Source organism: Sinohyriopsis cumingii, unplaced genomic scaffold (assembly GCF_028554795.1).
Source record: "Sinohyriopsis cumingii isolate HCF-2022 unplaced genomic scaffold, ASM2855479v2 utg001510l, whole genome shotgun sequence".
NCBI lineage: Eukaryota > Metazoa > Mollusca > Bivalvia > Unionida > Unionidae > Sinohyriopsis > Sinohyriopsis cumingii.
In genome coordinates, this window is record NW_028316007.1 from 660,029 (window position 1) to 677,726 (window position 17,698).

At 36.0% G+C, this 17,698-nt stretch overlaps 1 protein-coding gene across 2 annotated transcripts in view; it reads right to left on the minus strand.

Annotated features, from left to right (window-relative positions):
* The window catches only part of LOC149772395 (solute carrier family 49 member A3-like), a 54,957-nt gene extending 37,830 nt beyond the window's left edge, over window positions 1-17,127 (minus strand). The window contains exons 1-4 of one of the 2 annotated variants that reach the window (XM_089947858.1): window positions 16,979-17,110; window positions 10,834-10,917; window positions 7,064-7,222; window positions 4,419-4,635 (exon numbers count right to left, since the gene is read on the minus strand). In XM_089947858.1, the coding sequence (XP_089803984.1) occupies window positions 4,419-4,635; window positions 7,064-7,150 (304 nt within the window). In that variant the 5' untranslated portion in view covers window positions 7,151-7,222; window positions 10,834-10,917; window positions 16,979-17,110. Of the gene's footprint in view, window positions 1-4,418; window positions 4,636-7,063; window positions 7,223-10,833; window positions 10,918-16,978 lie in introns of both variants that reach the window. The other variant, XM_089947857.1, reaches the window with a different exon arrangement.
* Window positions 17,128-17,698: the final 571 nt, after the last annotated feature.

The following is a 17,698-nucleotide window of genomic DNA, read 5'->3' on the forward strand; positions in this document are numbered from 1 at the left end:
CTGCATAGACTTTTTGTCACTAGAGCAGTCTAAGGGAGAGTTTGAAAGCATCTTGGTGACAACTCATCATTTCACTAGATATGCTCAGGCCGTTCCCTACCACAACCATATGCCTCAGACTACCACTAAAGCCCTTTATGAGCACTTTTTTCGATATTAGTTCCCGGAAAGGTTTCACAGTGATCAGGTATGAAATTTTGAGGGTAGGTTTATAAAGATGCTACACAAATTAGCAAACATACACAAGTCTCCCTCCTCGCCATTTCACCCACAGGGAAATGGTGCCTGCTAACGCTTGAATGGTACGCACTACAAATGCTAGGAACATTGAAGGAAGAGCAAAAACAAGATTGTAAGTCATACATTGCTCCAATTGTCCATGCATATAATGCTACTAAGAATGATTCAACTGGATTCTTGCCCCATTTTTTTATGTTTGGTTGTCACCCCTCGGATTTCAGTTGACGTTTATCTGGGCACTACACCAGATTGTGTTGAGGCTGCTGCAGAGCCTCACACGTACGTGGAAAAACTGAAAGACTGCCTCAGATTCACTTATACAGCCACAGAGAGGGAGTCAAGCAATAGCCATGTTAAGAACAAGGTCCGGTATGATGAGAAGGTCCAAGAATCCAAACTTGAAGTAAGGGATTGAGTCCTAGTGTGCAATGTTGTACTAAAGGGGAAACAAAACTTAGTCAACAAGGGGACAAAGGACATATATCAGTTGATATCAATCCCCAATTTATATATGCCAGTGTACAAGGTGAGAAGGGTCGCAGGTCCAAAATCTATATTCACATTGCAGTGTAATTTGCTTTTGAACTTTGACTATTCTCCTTGTAATCCAGCCCCAATGAAATTGGTCCAGAAAAAACAGAGTCTACAAAAAGTTACCCCTTCAGAGTTGAGCTCTGAATCTCTGAGTTCTGCTTCTGACACTGATAAGTATGTTATACCTCACAGATGACCCGGTTGGGCAGGGAAGGAGATTGTTCAACCCCGTGAACACTCCACGCAGACCGTTCCTAATTGTAGATCTCTATATATTATCTACCCCCATATTAGCCAGCCTCTTGAAAGCATAACCTTTCAAAAAAGTGGGTCTAGGCAATAAGAAATTACTTTAAATTAGCCAACTCATTTTTCTACTCCATCACATGAAAGCACTCAGTTCGGTTACCCAAAGGCGTAGATCGAAAGCTCAGTTTGAAACCCATCTGTCTTAGAGGGAGGCTCAAAGCGTCAGTCCATGAGGTTAGTTTAGAGCCCACCAGCACCACAGGTGTTGTGGGAAGACTCAGGCCAGCAACTGGTAAGGCGTTCTACCAGAGACCAAAAACACACAACGATATAGGCCATTGGGTGTATTCGCAGATGATTTATTACATGTGAGTTACTTCGGTCTATCTGCATCTTTCAGGCATTCTCTTTATTTATTTTAGCAGGTGGGAGTGATGCTGAATATCACATTTATTGTCAATCTAACACAAAAAGATAAATATATGGGGACAATATTATATCATTATGTAATTGTAGTTTCTATTTCAGTGTTTTACGTACCTAATTTTTTGTCTTGCAATTTAACTTATTCAGCTCTGTAGTTCCATTTATTTGTCATCCACATTATGAACTAATATTGTTGTGGAATGATGGATAAATGTGTGGGTAGTGTTCTTCTTGAGAGAATCGGGTGGTTTCGAATCTCTCTGGGGCTACCTACTAGGTCAGTCATGTTAGTAGCACTATGGAAGAAAAAGAAAAAGGGAACACATAGTAATAGAAAACCATTCTTGTATGGTGTTCATTTTAAAATGAAAGAGGATGAACTTTCAGATATTTTTTTTTTAATGGTTGCTTTTAAATCTTGATATCAAATGTGAATACCTGTCATGTATTGATTAATGTTATTTATTTATTTCTGAATGATTATTTCATGAGTGAGCATGCGGGTGAGTGAGTAAGTGATTGAACAGCGCACAAAGTGCATGAGGGGGATGATAACATTGAGTGTCTGGCACCTAAATAAAGACCTAGGCACTTGTCTTGGCTCTGGACAAATGACATCTTATTCATGCTGTATAGGCATATGGTGGCAATCACAATTCATGAGAATTGTAAAATCTGAATATTTAGGGTCTTCTTGTCTGGTAGGTTGCCATTTATGTGTTATCATGCTACTATATTGAAATACTGGCCTGCAGATTATGTATTGTTGTGCTCTGTATTTGTAGTATTGTATAATTAAGTATTTGTTCTCTTTCATTGTAGGTGTTTTCTTTTATCACGTATGCTTTCCTGATGGAAAATAAAACCCACAACCTGAGGGTATTGTGTTTGCTTCTTTTTTGTACAATGCCGGGCTCACATATATATCGCATAACACATCCCTGTCATTGCAATCAATTACATACATAAATTACATAACTCACCCCTGATTGCAAGCCATTCTGCACTGGGGTCATCTCCAAATTAGTAGGCAATATGAAGACTGTATGTTAAATGTGTCTTTTTGACTAAAAAAGCCATTCTAGTTGCTCTTTGGCCAACTAGTTTGAGTCCTGTGCCTTTTTTCTCTCCAAAAAGCAAGTAATCCACACAAATATTTTTAAAAACCCATAAGCAAATAATAAATACTAATACTTTTTGAGATCGCCACATGGTTTAACAGAATCAAAAATTGTATTTTCATGATTGTCTCAATAAAAATGGGGTTAAATAATCCATAAGGAGCAAAAGGAGTTAGCTTCAATATGATGCTCATTACAAAATAATTTGCTGATATCCTATTGTTTTATCTTTGTCCACACACCTAGAGATCCCTGGTTAATCGGAGAAGAAAATTTACTCAATGATTTGACACCCATCATGTCACAATGATGACCTATTTATGCCCCTCTGACCCCTACCAGTCCCTGCAGACACAGTGAACATGTTTCGGAAATGTCCTAACTTTTGGTCCTCCACTACCTTGAGCCCTCCCTGGGGGCCCCGAGTGGCCGAGTGGTCTAAAGTGCTCTTCGTTACGGATCACTGCCATCTCACCTCTGTCTGCGGCGGTTCGAGTCTAGGATTCAGCCAATGTGGGTATGTGAGAAAGCTTGCTAGTAGCTTCTCGTGGGTCGGTGGTTCTTTCCGGTGTTTTCCCTGGTTCTTCCTCCACCATTAATACTGGCCGCCATGTATAGCCTATCGTGTGCTGAAAAATGGCGTTAAACCCCACAACAACTGAGCCCTCCCTGTCTTTCGAAATTCAGGGATCACTCTGGAATTCAAAACCTTCCTGCAAATCTACAGAACCAAGGAAGTTCCATATGAAGTTAGACCAAATAACAGCAAAAAGGTTTTCATTTTCACAAGAAATGTGGCATATGTATCGACACTGAAATGAAATAGACTCTTGTTTTTTTAAAACTGAAAACCTTGAATATACTAATGAAGTTGAGTTAATGGTATTTTATGTTGAGGCCAACTTATAGCGACTCATTCAGAAATTAAGAATACATTTAGATATATGTTTGATATACTGTATTTTTTTTAAAAATTAAATGAACAAATTATAAAGAAATCCAAAACTAAGGAATATCTTCATTACTGATTTTTTGTTGTTGTTACTTACTAAAACCATAACAAATTGGTCCTGGTCAAAGATCATTAAGTCCAGGTCAAATGGTACATTCCGATAAATTAGTGGGAATTTTCAAGTCTTTAACAGTTTTTACAAAGCTGGTTAGGTAAGTGTGGTGCTCTGGGTTGGGTTTTGTTGGGGAGGGGTTGAATTTATTTGAAATAGATTGAGACTGAAAACCTCAGGTAAGCAGAAAGGTCAAATATCACTCCAGTGTCTGTAGATTAGGTTATTAAGTATTCGTCTTCAAAGTAATCAGTACATGCATGTCACTGGTCATCAACAGATACCAAAGGCAACCATAATCATCACTGTGCAAATTTATCAGTTATCCATTGCATTCTAAACATATAACGTAAATTAGATGATTTTAAAGTATATCCTAACCACAAAAAAAGCTGTCCTTTGAAAGGGTTATGCACAGATTGACTAAGGCTTGAACCAAAGACTTTCCCAACTCAACCAGACTCTTTACCACTGGAGCTATTTAACTGGATATCATTAGCCCATACCTGTGCCATCTGCAATGTACTTACGGTACTTATTCCGTAATGGCTGTTCCATTTAAACATACCTGGTACTCAGGGAATGTATTTTTTTAAAAAAATATATGCCAGGTACTCTGGTTACTCGGAAAGTTCATAAGAAAATGACACAAAGTTCTTAACTGCATCCATGGGTGACTACTCCAAATTAAAAGTGCCTCCCTGGGCAACAAGTATATTTTACTGGAACTGCCCTAACTGACTCTCAAGACAAAACTTGTATCATTAATATCTTTAATTCTTACCCATGGATGCCAGCATATTTGCAGTTGCTCTCTGAGTCCCTGGAAACCAAAGTGCAGCAACTTTAGTGGGTGCAAACATGGCAAATGGCTGGGCACATGCTGCTAAAATCTGCCCTGTCAATAAAACTGGATAGCTTGCAGACTGTGGCATTGAGTCAATAGTACTTATGTTCCTGAGAACTGATCCCACAGCATTCAGCCAGGCAGACATAATAATCTATAAAACAAAAGGGTAAAGTTGACAAATATTCTACAACACTGTTTTATAAAGACAATAATTTTTCTGCAGTATCCGAATTTTCATGTAAAGATCCATTTCCAAAATTTTCCAGATATTTCACATTTTCTTCATTTATTAGACAATATCTAATACAATGAATTCCATTTATATCAGACTCATATTATGTGAATTTTACTTTGTGAACAAAGAATTTACTCAAGCACTGATGATTATAAAATACAGTAATCTGTCACTGTAATGCTGATGAGTGAAGCCATCAAAGTCTACCTCAATACAGGTAAAAGTCACATTATGCTGGTGTACATCAAAAATTGAATTCTACTATTATAATAAGGGCCACGACTATATTCTTGTTATATAAGGGCAATGACTATACCCTTGTTATTCTGGGGACCTGTTATACTGAGGTGCTTTAAAATAAGGGCCATGACTATACCCTTCTTATATTGGGGACCCTGTTATACTGAGGTGCTTTAAAATAATGGCCATGACTATACCTGTTATATAGAGGACCCTGTTATACTGAGGTGCTTTATAATAAGGACCAAGATTATGCCCTTGTTATATTGGGGACCCTGTTACACTGAGGTGCTTTAAAATAAGGGCAATGACTATACCTATGTTATATCAGAGACCCTGTTATACTGAAGTGTTTTAAATAAGGACCATGACTATACTCTTGTTATATAGAGGACCCTATTATACTGAGGTACTTTATAATAAGGACCATTACTATACTCTTGTTATACAGAGGACTGTTATACTGAGGTACTTTATAACAAGGGCCATGACTATACCCTTGTTATATCAGGGACCCTATTATACTGAGGTGTTTTATAATAAGGGTCATGACTATACCCTTGTTACATCACGGACCCTGTGGTACTGAATGCTTTATAATAAAGGATCACATGCAGTGAGTATTTTTCTTTCCATTTATAACAAAGTATCTCCCTGTAACAAATGTGTATTCAGAGGATTGAAAACTATCAACTCTATTTACTAGTAAAAGCAAAAAAAAATGAAGGTCTGATTTTTTTATGGATAGAAACAAACATAAAACCATAGTGATCCAAATAGATTGATATGGAAGGGGACACTTGCCATTTCCACGATGGTACCTTTATGTCTGTCCTCATAGCCTTTCTGGCATCTCCCCTCTGCCCTTCAAATGTCCTCCAGATTAGCAGTATTCCAACTTAAAACTATTTCTCCTGTTGGTTCTAGTTACATTTGTTCATTTATGATAACTATACATATATTCTTTTATCTGTTTCCAAAAGGATGAAATTCAAAATTTGATGATCTACATCAAGCTCTTTTATAGACAAAAATATACCACTTTCAAAAAGTGCCATTTTTGCTATGAGTATCCCCTTCCACTTGCTCTCAGAGAAATTCCTGGCTAAAACACTGCAACACAGATGAACAACTGGAGATCCAATATTAGATTTTAGACACGTTAAGTTCCTTATAACTAAGAGTAAATACTGAAATTATTCAATTTTACTGGAGGTAAATGGCAGAACTCATTGTCTATTTTTGTTTTTAAATTTCATCAAAACATTTACTTTATGGTTATTTACATTTCCATTAAAAGTGTTACCTTGTGACTATTTGAATTTCCATTAAAAGTGTTACCTTGTGGCTATTTATTTTCCATTAAAAGTGTTACATTGTGACTATTTTTTTCCATTAAAAGTGTTACCTTGTGACTATTTGAATTTCCATTAAAAGTGTTACCTTGTGGCTATTTATTTTCCATTAAAAGTGTTACCTTGTGACTATTTTTTTCCATTAAAAGTGTTACCTTGTGACTATTTGAATTTCCATTAAAAGTGTTACCTTGTGGCTATTTATTTTCCATTATAAGTGTTACCTTGTGGCTATTTATTTTCCATTAAAAGTGTTACTATGTGACTATCTGAAATTCCAATAAAAGTGTTATCTTGTGGCTATTTATTTTCCATTAAAAGTGTTACTCTGTGACTATTTGAATTCCCATTAAAAGTGTTATCTTGTGGCTATTTATTTTCCATTAAAAGTGTTACTCTGTGACTATCTGAATTCCCATTAAAAGTGTTACCTTGTGGCTATTTATTTTCCATTAAAAGTTTTACTCTGTGACTATTTGAATTTCCATTAAAAGTGTTACCTTGTGGCTATTTATTTTCCATTAAAAGTGTTACTCTGTGACTATTTGAATTTCCATAAATAGTGTTATTCTGTGGCTATTTAATACCTGAAAGCATACAGACAAGCACTGCTTGTGCTTGTCATTCATACAGAATAAATGCTTGTTTCATCATTAAAAATCGTTCAGTTTTTTTCCCTTCTTTGGGTTTAATTATTATACACAAAGCAAACCTATTTGAAAATACATTTCTTTCATCAATTGACTTACACTTGTCCTCAAACCTAATGTATCCAAAAGCCATGATGCAATAAAACCAAATGGAATGGAGGCGATGAGGTATACAAGAGACAACATGTTCAGCCTCAGGGAATCGATTTTAAAATACACAATAGTAGAGTCTGCTATTGGCGAAAAGGTTATCCAAATCTGAAAAACAAAACACATGCAAATATAATCTGTTTTAATTATTTTGGAGAAATTTTATTTTTGCTTGAAAGCAAATATAAGAATATATTTCAAGCAGGTTCAATATAAATGTATATTATTATAAGTCCTTATCCTACTGTGTGTTGTAACAGCTGTATTTGACATAACATTTGCAATGTATCTTTAAAGATGATTATTTGGGTTACTAGGTCAAAGGTCATATATTGATGGTGTCAAAATCTGTTTGCATCATATTTGTAAATAATAGATGACTTAACTCCCTATGAATATGCTGTGAGCTCTTTACTTTGTAGATGCATTCTCTCTCCAAACATAGTCTCCAAGTCATACCTCCAATTAGGAACTGTTGTGTTGAAAAGAACACAAGGTCAATTTTTTTAGACTAGACTTAATTAACCCCTCCAAAATGCATAATCATAGGATAAATACACTATACTGCTCAAGGTGAGTTTTAGCATCCACTTCCCTCCACACAAGACTTTTGAGACCACTCCAGTGGCCTAAGTGGGCAAAGTATCTGCCTCAGATATGGAAGGTTGCAGGTTTGAACCCTGGCTAAGTCATACCTCCAATTAGGAATCGTCATTCATAGCGTAGTCTATAATGGACTCAAATGTTCCCTTTTTCTGCATTAAATGATGCAAACTACTGGCAGACACATCTTCAATACACATTTAACTATGGCTTTGTTTTATATCAGCATTTATAGGTAGAGAAGTGGGTAAATATGAGATATATTCAACAATCACAGTAATCACCTGCTTTGATACATTACAGCTCTGCACCTGATTTCATTTAAGGCCAAATCTTTATACAAGACCATCTTGCAGGCTATATGCCTGACCATCCTGAACACAGTGAAACAGGGATAGCTAACACTACTGTCATAAGCTAGACTGTGACAAGGTATATATACCATCTAATGGTTAAGATTTAGGAATGAATACATGACCATCGTGCAAGTAAATCAAAAGGCTATCACATGACCATCATGCAGGTAAATCAAAAGGCTATCACATGACCATCATGCAGGTAAATCAAAAGGCTATCACATGACCATCATGCAGGTAAATCAAAAGGCTATCACATGACAATGTCTGTAAATCAAAAGGCTATCACTTGACCATCATTACAAGTAAATCAAAAGGCTATCACATGACCATCATTACAGGTAAATCAAAAGGCTATCACATGACCATCATTACAGGTAAATCAAAGGCTATCACATGACCATCATGCAGGTAAATCAAAGGCTATCACATGACCATGTGGGTAAATCAAAAGGCTATCTTGTGACCATCATGCAGGTAAACCAAAAGTCTGCATTGTGGTAGTTAATAGTAATGTCTAGCACTGTTGCATAATACCACAGACATGTAGCATCATGTCCCACCCAGTCACATTATCCTGACGCCAGGCCGACCAGTCCTAACACTAACCCCTTAATGTTGAGCACCAAGCAAGGCAGCTGCTCATACCATTTTAAAATGTTTTTGGTGGGACTCAGCCTGGGTTCAAACCCACGACCTCCTGCATCCGAGGCAGATGCTCTAACCACTTAAGTCACAAGAGACGTCTCAAAAGGTTACATGTATGACATATGCTGAAACCCTCATTGTTCAGCAGAAAATTTTAGATTCAATTTCTTATTTTCTATAACCAATCAGTATTATTGTGTCAATATGAATTTAGGAAATATTATTGTGTCAATATGAATTTAGGAAAGATATACATCCTCATAGGAACCATGTGTACAGCCTTTTGAACCAAGTTACATGACATCAAGTCCAAAACGAGGTGGTAACTTAGGGAATCCACATGACCCTGGCTTTCAATCCCTAAGTGGTCTCAACTTTTAACTAGTTATTTTAGATCTCTTAAATACTCTTGTTGTGAATTTTGTTGTCTTTTGAATCTTAATATAGTAAATTGTTTGAGCTTGCCTTGGCATTCACTTCCAAATTTAATATAACCAGGGCCTGCCTTGGGGCCTCAAACTCTCTAAGAACTCAATATAACCAGGGCCTGCCTTGGGGCCTCAAACTCTCTAAGAACTCAATATATCCAGGGTCTGCCTTGGGGCCTCAAGCTCTCTAAGAACTCAATATAACCAGGGCCTGCCTTGGGGACTCAAGCTCTCTAAGAACTCAATATAACCAGGGCCTGCCTTGGGGACTCAAATTCTCTAAGAATTCAATATAACCAGGGCCTGCCTTGGGGCCTCAAACTCTCTAAGAACTCATTATAACCAGGGCCTGCCTTGGGGACTCAAGCTCTCTAAGAACTCAATACAACCAGGGCCTGCCTTGGGGACTCAAATTCTCTAAGAACTCAATATAACCAGGGCCTACCTTGGGGAGTCAAACTAAGAACTTAATATAACCAGGGCCTGCCTTGGGGCCTCAAACTCTCTAAGAATTCAATATAACCAGGGCCTGCCTTGGGGCCTCAAGCTAAGAACTCAATATAACCAGGGCCTGCCTTGTGACCTCAAACTCTTTAAGAACTCAATATAGCCAGGGCCTGCCTTGGGGCCTCAAGCTAAGAACACAATATAACCAGGGCCTGCCTTGGGGCCTCAAGCTCTCTAAGAGGTCCAGGCCTCTCTCAGCCTCCAAAGGAACCTGGATGAAAGAGGTGAATATTCCAGTAGTATCCACTTCCCATTTTTCAAGACAAATGGTGCATCTTGAAATGATTATCCCTAAAAAGATATCTGATATAAAGATGCAAAATGAATTAAAATAAACTGCTCAAATGAATATTTTACTCTGCCATAAAGCTGACTGACAAGAACTATTTAAACAGGTATGGACAACCCTTTTCTTTGTATAACTAGCTTAAGTGGTAAGCTATCTCTGACAGAAGAATTTACCTTTCAATGTTTGAAAATACCAGTTTCTTGTTTTTAAATAAATGTGAAAAGCTATAATACAAACTTTCAGTCTAACAGAGTACACTATCAGTATCTATACAGGGAATGATGCTTGGTTATTAGTACATATACTGGCAATGCCATTTGATTATTAGTACATATGCTGGCAATGCTGTTTGGTTATTAGTACATATACTGGCAATGCAGTCTGGTTATTAGTATATATACCTTCAATGCTGTCTGGTTATTAGTACATAGATTGGCAAATTCTGTTTGGTTATTAGTACATATAGTGGTAATGCTGTCTGGTTATTAGTACATATATTGGCAAATTCTGTTTGGTTATTAGTACATATATTGGTAATTCTGTCTGGTTATTAGTACAATCTAATCAACCTGATGCATGCATGCCACATACATGTTTTGCACTAGGATGAAATTTGTTCAAAGTGCCAGAAATCTGGCAATTTGAACAATGGCAAGTGCAAGGCATTTCATTGACAAGAATCTTACAAGAACTCATCAGAACTTACCAAATGTAAAAGAGAGAGAAATTATGGTATGAGAGAATGTAGGTTATATATTTGGGCAGTTTGGCTGAAAATTGGGCAAATTTGTTTGACATACATTTACCAACACTTTGTGCAATTACTGATATGCCTTGCACCAACTTTCTGCACCATGGTTTTTGAAACAAGAGACAGCAAACATTTACTTCAATCAGCTGCTACTGTTGCATGTCACTGATGCAAGTCTTGTGTCATGTCTGGCTATACCTTTACTCTGTCAACTGGCAGTGCTGGATAAAACAAAATCACAAGTGTATCAGAATTTTTAGTCTTAATGAGGTAATTTGAACTGTGGTTTGACTCTCTTCAGGCACTACATCAGTTTGCTGTTTAGTTCTCAACCTAAAAGTTACCACCTGTCATAAAATGTATCTCCTAAAACAGAAACATTATGCATGCTAACTGAAAAAATCCAACACTGGAATTGGTACTGGAACAAATTTACATTTTGCCTAAATGCTTCAGTTAAAATAAAGTGATGTCTTTTATGTGACTTGTCAGTATCAAAATGGAAGTCACACACACATGCATGCACATATTTGAGCATGCTTCCTGAAAGGTCAACATTTTTTGGACAAGACCACCAACTGAAAGGTTTGAACAATCAATAAAATAAATATGTTTCATTCAAAGGAAACTTAAACAAATATTCTTTATTAGACAATCAAATAAGGTGTGAGGGTCCTCCAAGTGATCTAAAGCACTTGCCCATACTGATCACGGCCATTTCACTTCTGTCCATGTAGGTTCGAATCTCAAGCTCAGGCTATGTGGATGTCTGAGAAAGCTTGCCAGTAGGATCCTGTGAGTTTGTCAGATATACTGAACACCATGAATCATGAATTGAAAATGGCATTATGCCCCAACCCCACCAAAAGAGGGGAAAAAAATAAGGTGTCACCATCTAAGCTCATTAAAAGATGGCTTGGTCTTGTTAACAAATTGTTGAACAACAGAAAGAAATATCACCGATCACGTTTCTCACAGCTAAACTGCCCAAAGGCTATACCACTGACCATTAAGCTAATAAATCGATGTTAGAGAAAGACATCTTAATCCTTTAGTTAATTACATTTTAAAGACTAGCTTTACAGTGAGATATAATTTGCTATTGTAAAAAAAAAATTATTGGAAGGCTTATACCTGGATTCGACAGTAATAAGTATCAGTCTAAATCGTTCTTTTTGAGGGATCAATATTCACCATGTCAAAACAAAAGTATTGTACTGACTTAAGTCAATATCTGACAATCAGAAATTGGCATGTTTAGTGGTCAAACCAACTTTGATATTATGAGAACTTAACTAGTATATAACATGGCATCATACGAATTCATGCTTTTGCTGCACTTCTTTATGAAGTCTTTGGAAAAATAAACATCCTTAGCCTGTGTTTGCAGATGAAATATGTCACATATTATCATGAAGCAATATGTGGATGGATCTTTTTTACATTGCTGGAAGCTGAGTACCTTGGAGATACACCCCATTTTGGGTCCCTCTGTAATAAGTCGGGTAAAGCTTCATACAACAGCAGTAACTTCAAAGGGAGAGAACTGAAATGTTTATCACCTGACAATAACTTGCCAACAAATGCCGAACAGTGTGTATGGATTATTCCTGGAAATGTGACAGGTTCCTGGATCATGAGATCTTAAATTAATTCACTGAGTTTAAGCTTAACTTAAATTAATTCAATGAGTTTGAGTCTAACACTTTTCAAAAATGTTAGTGACATGCCACAGTTTAGTAATTATCATGGATGTCTTGGCTGCTGATTATGATTGCCCATGAGATAACAGTGATGCAGTAATCAATGCTGATGAAGTAAGGAAGGAGTGTGTGATTCTCAAGTTTATTAGGTATAACAATTAGAGAACTGTTAGTAGCTGCATTGCTAAAAAGACATATTTCAATAAAAGGACAGTATCCAAATGAGATTCATTTTATGGATATTCCACAGGTACTTCCAATGTCAAATGAGATTAATTTTATGGATATTCCACAGGTACTTCCAATGTCAAATGTGGAGTGTAAGCAAGGATGCTTGAGACAGATATTTTTCAAAAAGAAAGCAGCAGTGCAGGCTGAATAATGACACTCTTGATGAATATATTACAATAAACGTTGTTGGTGTTGATATAAAATACTGATCTGATGTCGGCAGTTAGAAAATGGACAAGAAATCAAACAGCCATTTGTATCAACAACGCAAAAATAATGCTTTTGCCAAACTGAAGAACTTTAAATGAGTTAACTTAGCAATGTACAGGTGTGACAACCTCATATTCATTGATAAATATGTAAATATGTTTTGTTAAACAACAGGACAAAATCCATGGCAAAATCACTAGGATAAACTTATTGCTGTCTGCTACCACTAATGAGACATATAAATGAGTTGAGACAGTTGTTTTTTTCATGACTATATATTATGAACAATAGATTCATATCAGTGATCAAAGAAATTTGTTTTAGTCACAGGCCCAGGGCTGTTGATTTAAATAAACTCACAAGCCTTGACTGAAATTCCGCAAACCCAGACTCCAATTTCCAAATGTTCCAAATTTCCCCTTTTTAATATTGTCACACATCGTTGCAATAGCTACAATTCAAATATAAATTCAATAGGGTTCAAAGAGGTTTCAAGGTAATACAAGTGTCATTAGTGTTCATCACTACTCACTAGGGACTGGATGGTCCTGGCGTTCAAATGTCTCTGCTGGATTATCTCAGTGAATCCTGGTCCAAACTGAGTTGATGTATGTCGATGTGTTGTTTACAGTATGTGGAAAAAATCAAGAGCTCCCCCCATATATTTTTTTTGTGTGTTTTATTTTAGCTGGGGTGCTTCGCAAAGTAAAACTCTGTCAACCAAGAGTTCTGAAATGTATTCTTGTTGGGCTATGCTGATAGCTAATTGAATTACACTTGAAAAATATTCTGACAAATAAAATGATCATGCTTTGCATTCTATATATATGCAGTAAAATATGGCTTCAAAAAACATTGCCACTGTTCATAAACTTGTCAAAAATATAATACATATGGCTTAGAATTCCCATTCAAGACAATGATATGTAATATCTTACACTCTTGTATGCGCAAGCTGCATCTCTTTGATTTACCTATAACTGGTTGTTTCACTTCCTGATCCTATCTCTGTAAATTAGCACAATGGGCTCACCCACTGCAGCTTTCAAATACATCTTGTTTAGCTACTGACAGCCAATTAAGAAATACGTGAAATGGTGGTTTATATCTGACCAAGGGATAGTTTTACATCAGCTCCAATCATGATTCTTTACCGTTTATACATACTACAAGTAAAGGGTATATACTGAAAGTGGTACTTTTTGTTCTTTTGTTGTTTTTTTAGTGTTTGAAGATTACTGAAAACTGTGAAACAGTGATTTCTCAAAACAAGACCGGGTCATGGGGTTTTGAAGTACAAAATTGTATGTCTAACATGACATGGTATCCTTCAAATCATATGTCAATTTCACATTGGACGGCAGTGATCTGATTTAGACTGCACCATGTTATGGCAGGTAAGTCAACATCATTTACACATTTTGTCAGCATGATCAAAGTTTCCTTAAGCAAAATATAATTTTTTTAACAACCCCGACAGGCACCTCACTTAGAATACAGGATCGGCCCAGTCAAAAACTGAATTTTTTTAGCACTGCATGTGTTTCCATCAAATACATCAAAATGTTTGGTTGGAAAATTTATTTTCTAAACAAAAGCTGACATCAATGACAGTAGAGGTGAATAATAGTACATGTATTTACTCAGAAATAGTACATGTAACATTAATAGTACATGTATTAACTCAGAAATAGTACATGTAATAGTAATAGTACATGTATTAACTCAAAAATAGTACAGGTAATAGTAATAGTACATGTATTAACTCAGAAATAGTACATGTAATAGTAATAGTACACATATTAACTCAGAAACAACAACAGATGTTCAACCTCACTAACAATCTAACTTTTGGGCAGCTCACCCAAATTATTTGTACTTTTATATCCAGATGGCAAGTCTTATCCCTCTTCTATTGATCCATATCACTCAATCTTTTAAGACTCACATTTTGTTTGTAATAATCCCCAAGAGAACTGTCTGTGTATCCATAGGCTCTTAACCTCGGGTTCAAACTGCTGAAACATGTAAAACAGCACATCCCAAACACCATATTTTAAGTGTTGGAAAAAGCTTACATTGGTGGATACAGACTAATACAGCTTATATTGGTGGATACAGACTAATACAGCTTATACTGGTGGATACAGACTAATACAGCTTATATTGGTGATACAGACAAATACAGCTTACATTGGTGGATACAGACTAATACAGCTTATATTGTGGATACCAACTAATACAGCTTATAGTGTGGATCCAGACTAATACAGCTTATATTGTGGATACCAACTAATACAGCTTATATTGTGGATCCAGACTAATACAGCTTATATTGGTGGATACAGAATAATACAGCTTAATGCAGGTGGGTACAGGGCCGACCAATGATATATCCCCGGGGCCCAGGCTGAACAACACTTTTTAATTTTATAAAAGAAAAATTTTGTTTGAACACGAAATAGGAGAGGCCCAGGTGTTTCTTACCCCAGGGCCCTTGATTGCTCTCTGTGGCCCTGAGTGGATACAGACTAATGCTTAATTTGGAAATTTGGACTGGTTAGAATGTTATGCCATTATACTGTCAGGAATTGAGAGAGAGAGAGAGAGAGAGAGAGAGAGAGAAATAAAATAGATAAACAATAAGAAAGACCAGACAAAAACTGTCTTCTAATCAGTTTGAGTCATTGGGATCCTTTACCCACTGACATCCACACATTAAAATTCAAGTGCATCAAGCTTTAATCACTATACAGGATGGAAAAAATGCAAACACAATAATAATAATATGCATTATTTTATCATTGGTGTTTTTGATGTTCATTATATCTAAGAATAACCATATAAATGTATCTAAGAATAACCATATACATGTATCTAAGACTAACCATATACATGTATAGAAGAATAACCATATACATGTATAGAAGAATAACCATACACATGTATAGAAGAATAATCATATACATGTAAAGAAGAATAACCATATACATGCATAGAAGAATAACCACATACATGTATAATAAAGAATAATCATATACATGTATAGAAGAATAATCATGAACAAATTCAGCAGAAGACTATTTTTGTATGTTCTTTTTCATGCATTTTTTTTTTCCTTCTCAATTCCATACAGCATGATGGCACAAAAGTATGGCTACTCAGGATTAGCAATTAGTTTTTATAGGTTACTTGCTCCTATTATAGGGTGATACTGCTTTCCACACGTCATCAGTCTGAATCAGTGGTCATGAGCCATGGGACACACAAGTTGTTGTTTACATGTCAGAGATAAGTAAAGATTGTTTAAAAAGATTCAGTACTATAGAATGAAATCTAGATACAAAGGTCAGTCAAAATAACTGTATTCATTAGACACAAGCCACCCAAAGATTTGATATTATGCAATGCAGACCATAAATGATTTAACTAATATTGTTATTCTCCACCAGCAACAGTTGTAATGACTCTAATATAAATGAGTTTGGTTATATGTTACCCAGTCATATTTCAATTTCAGCATGTTGAACTTTGTTTCATTAATCAAATTGCCCTTTTTAAATTCTAAATATCAGTTTGATGACAATTTTCTTCAAATGAAATCACTGGTGATATATATATATATATATATATATATATATATATATATATATATATATATATATATATATATATAATCACTGCATGCTACAAGTAATTATCACAACACTCAAAACTCTTCAAGAGAGGCAGAGGCGCCCACAGAGATATTTACGTGGTAGGGGGCAAGCATTTTAGTAGGGAAGCAGGGCAAGTGCCCCCCCCCCATGTGTGGGAGCTTGTGACGGGGGCACAGGGGGTCGTATCGTTGCTAACAACTGACCTGTCATACATGTAGTTATAATATAGTTACTATGATACATGTAGTTATTATATTACGATACGAGCCCCTGTGGACGGGGGTGGGCGGGGAAATACGTTTCGGGTCTCCTGTAAGATTTAAAAGTAAAGATGTATCTCTGAAAATCAATAACACATTATTTTCTACACTTCCACAGTTTGGCTAAGCGTTGAAATTTTAACATCTCATCGAACGCGTACAGTAGACCCTGCCACTTAAAGAAAGAAAAACCAACATTAAAAAGTCAGATGTACAAACCATGGCATTGGAAAAGTTGAGGATACAAATCACGAAAAGAATAAACCATCGCCATCTATAAACTCTATAATCTTCGCATAAACATGACTGACTACTACTGGTAATGCTCATGCTGTTATTCATGCTTTTACTGTCGTCGTCCATCTTTACATCACGTGACCACATGAGATAACTTCCCCATAAGATACTGTAAGAAACATAAGATGAATACGAGATATGTTCAGTTTGTTACAAGTAAGTGTATGTGTGTGTGTAGCTAGGCACTAATTTTCATAAGTAGTCGATCTTCTATACAAAATTTAATTGGATGAGGGATAATTTTATTTGGAAGTATGTTCCAGTTTCTTTCTATAATTGATATAGTACGAAAGGGGACCATTAGCGTTACTGTACTGTGTATATAATATTTGCTTTCTTTATGTGTCTGTAGTTTATATTGATTGTGACACGAGATTTGTGAGAACATTGTAATGTATATACACAGAAACAAACAAACACACACACACACACAGACACACACTGATACATGCAGTAGTTTGGAAGAACTTGTGACTATATCCAATGCTTGAATCAGGATACCTGAAACAATAGTGTGCTTCTACATGACTGGAAAGATTAAATCATCTAGATTTGTCATAATAGGCTCAAAAGATACGAAAATTAACAACAGTTTATTGGTGATGTAGGCAATAGGCACACAATACTAAGTTACACAACAAT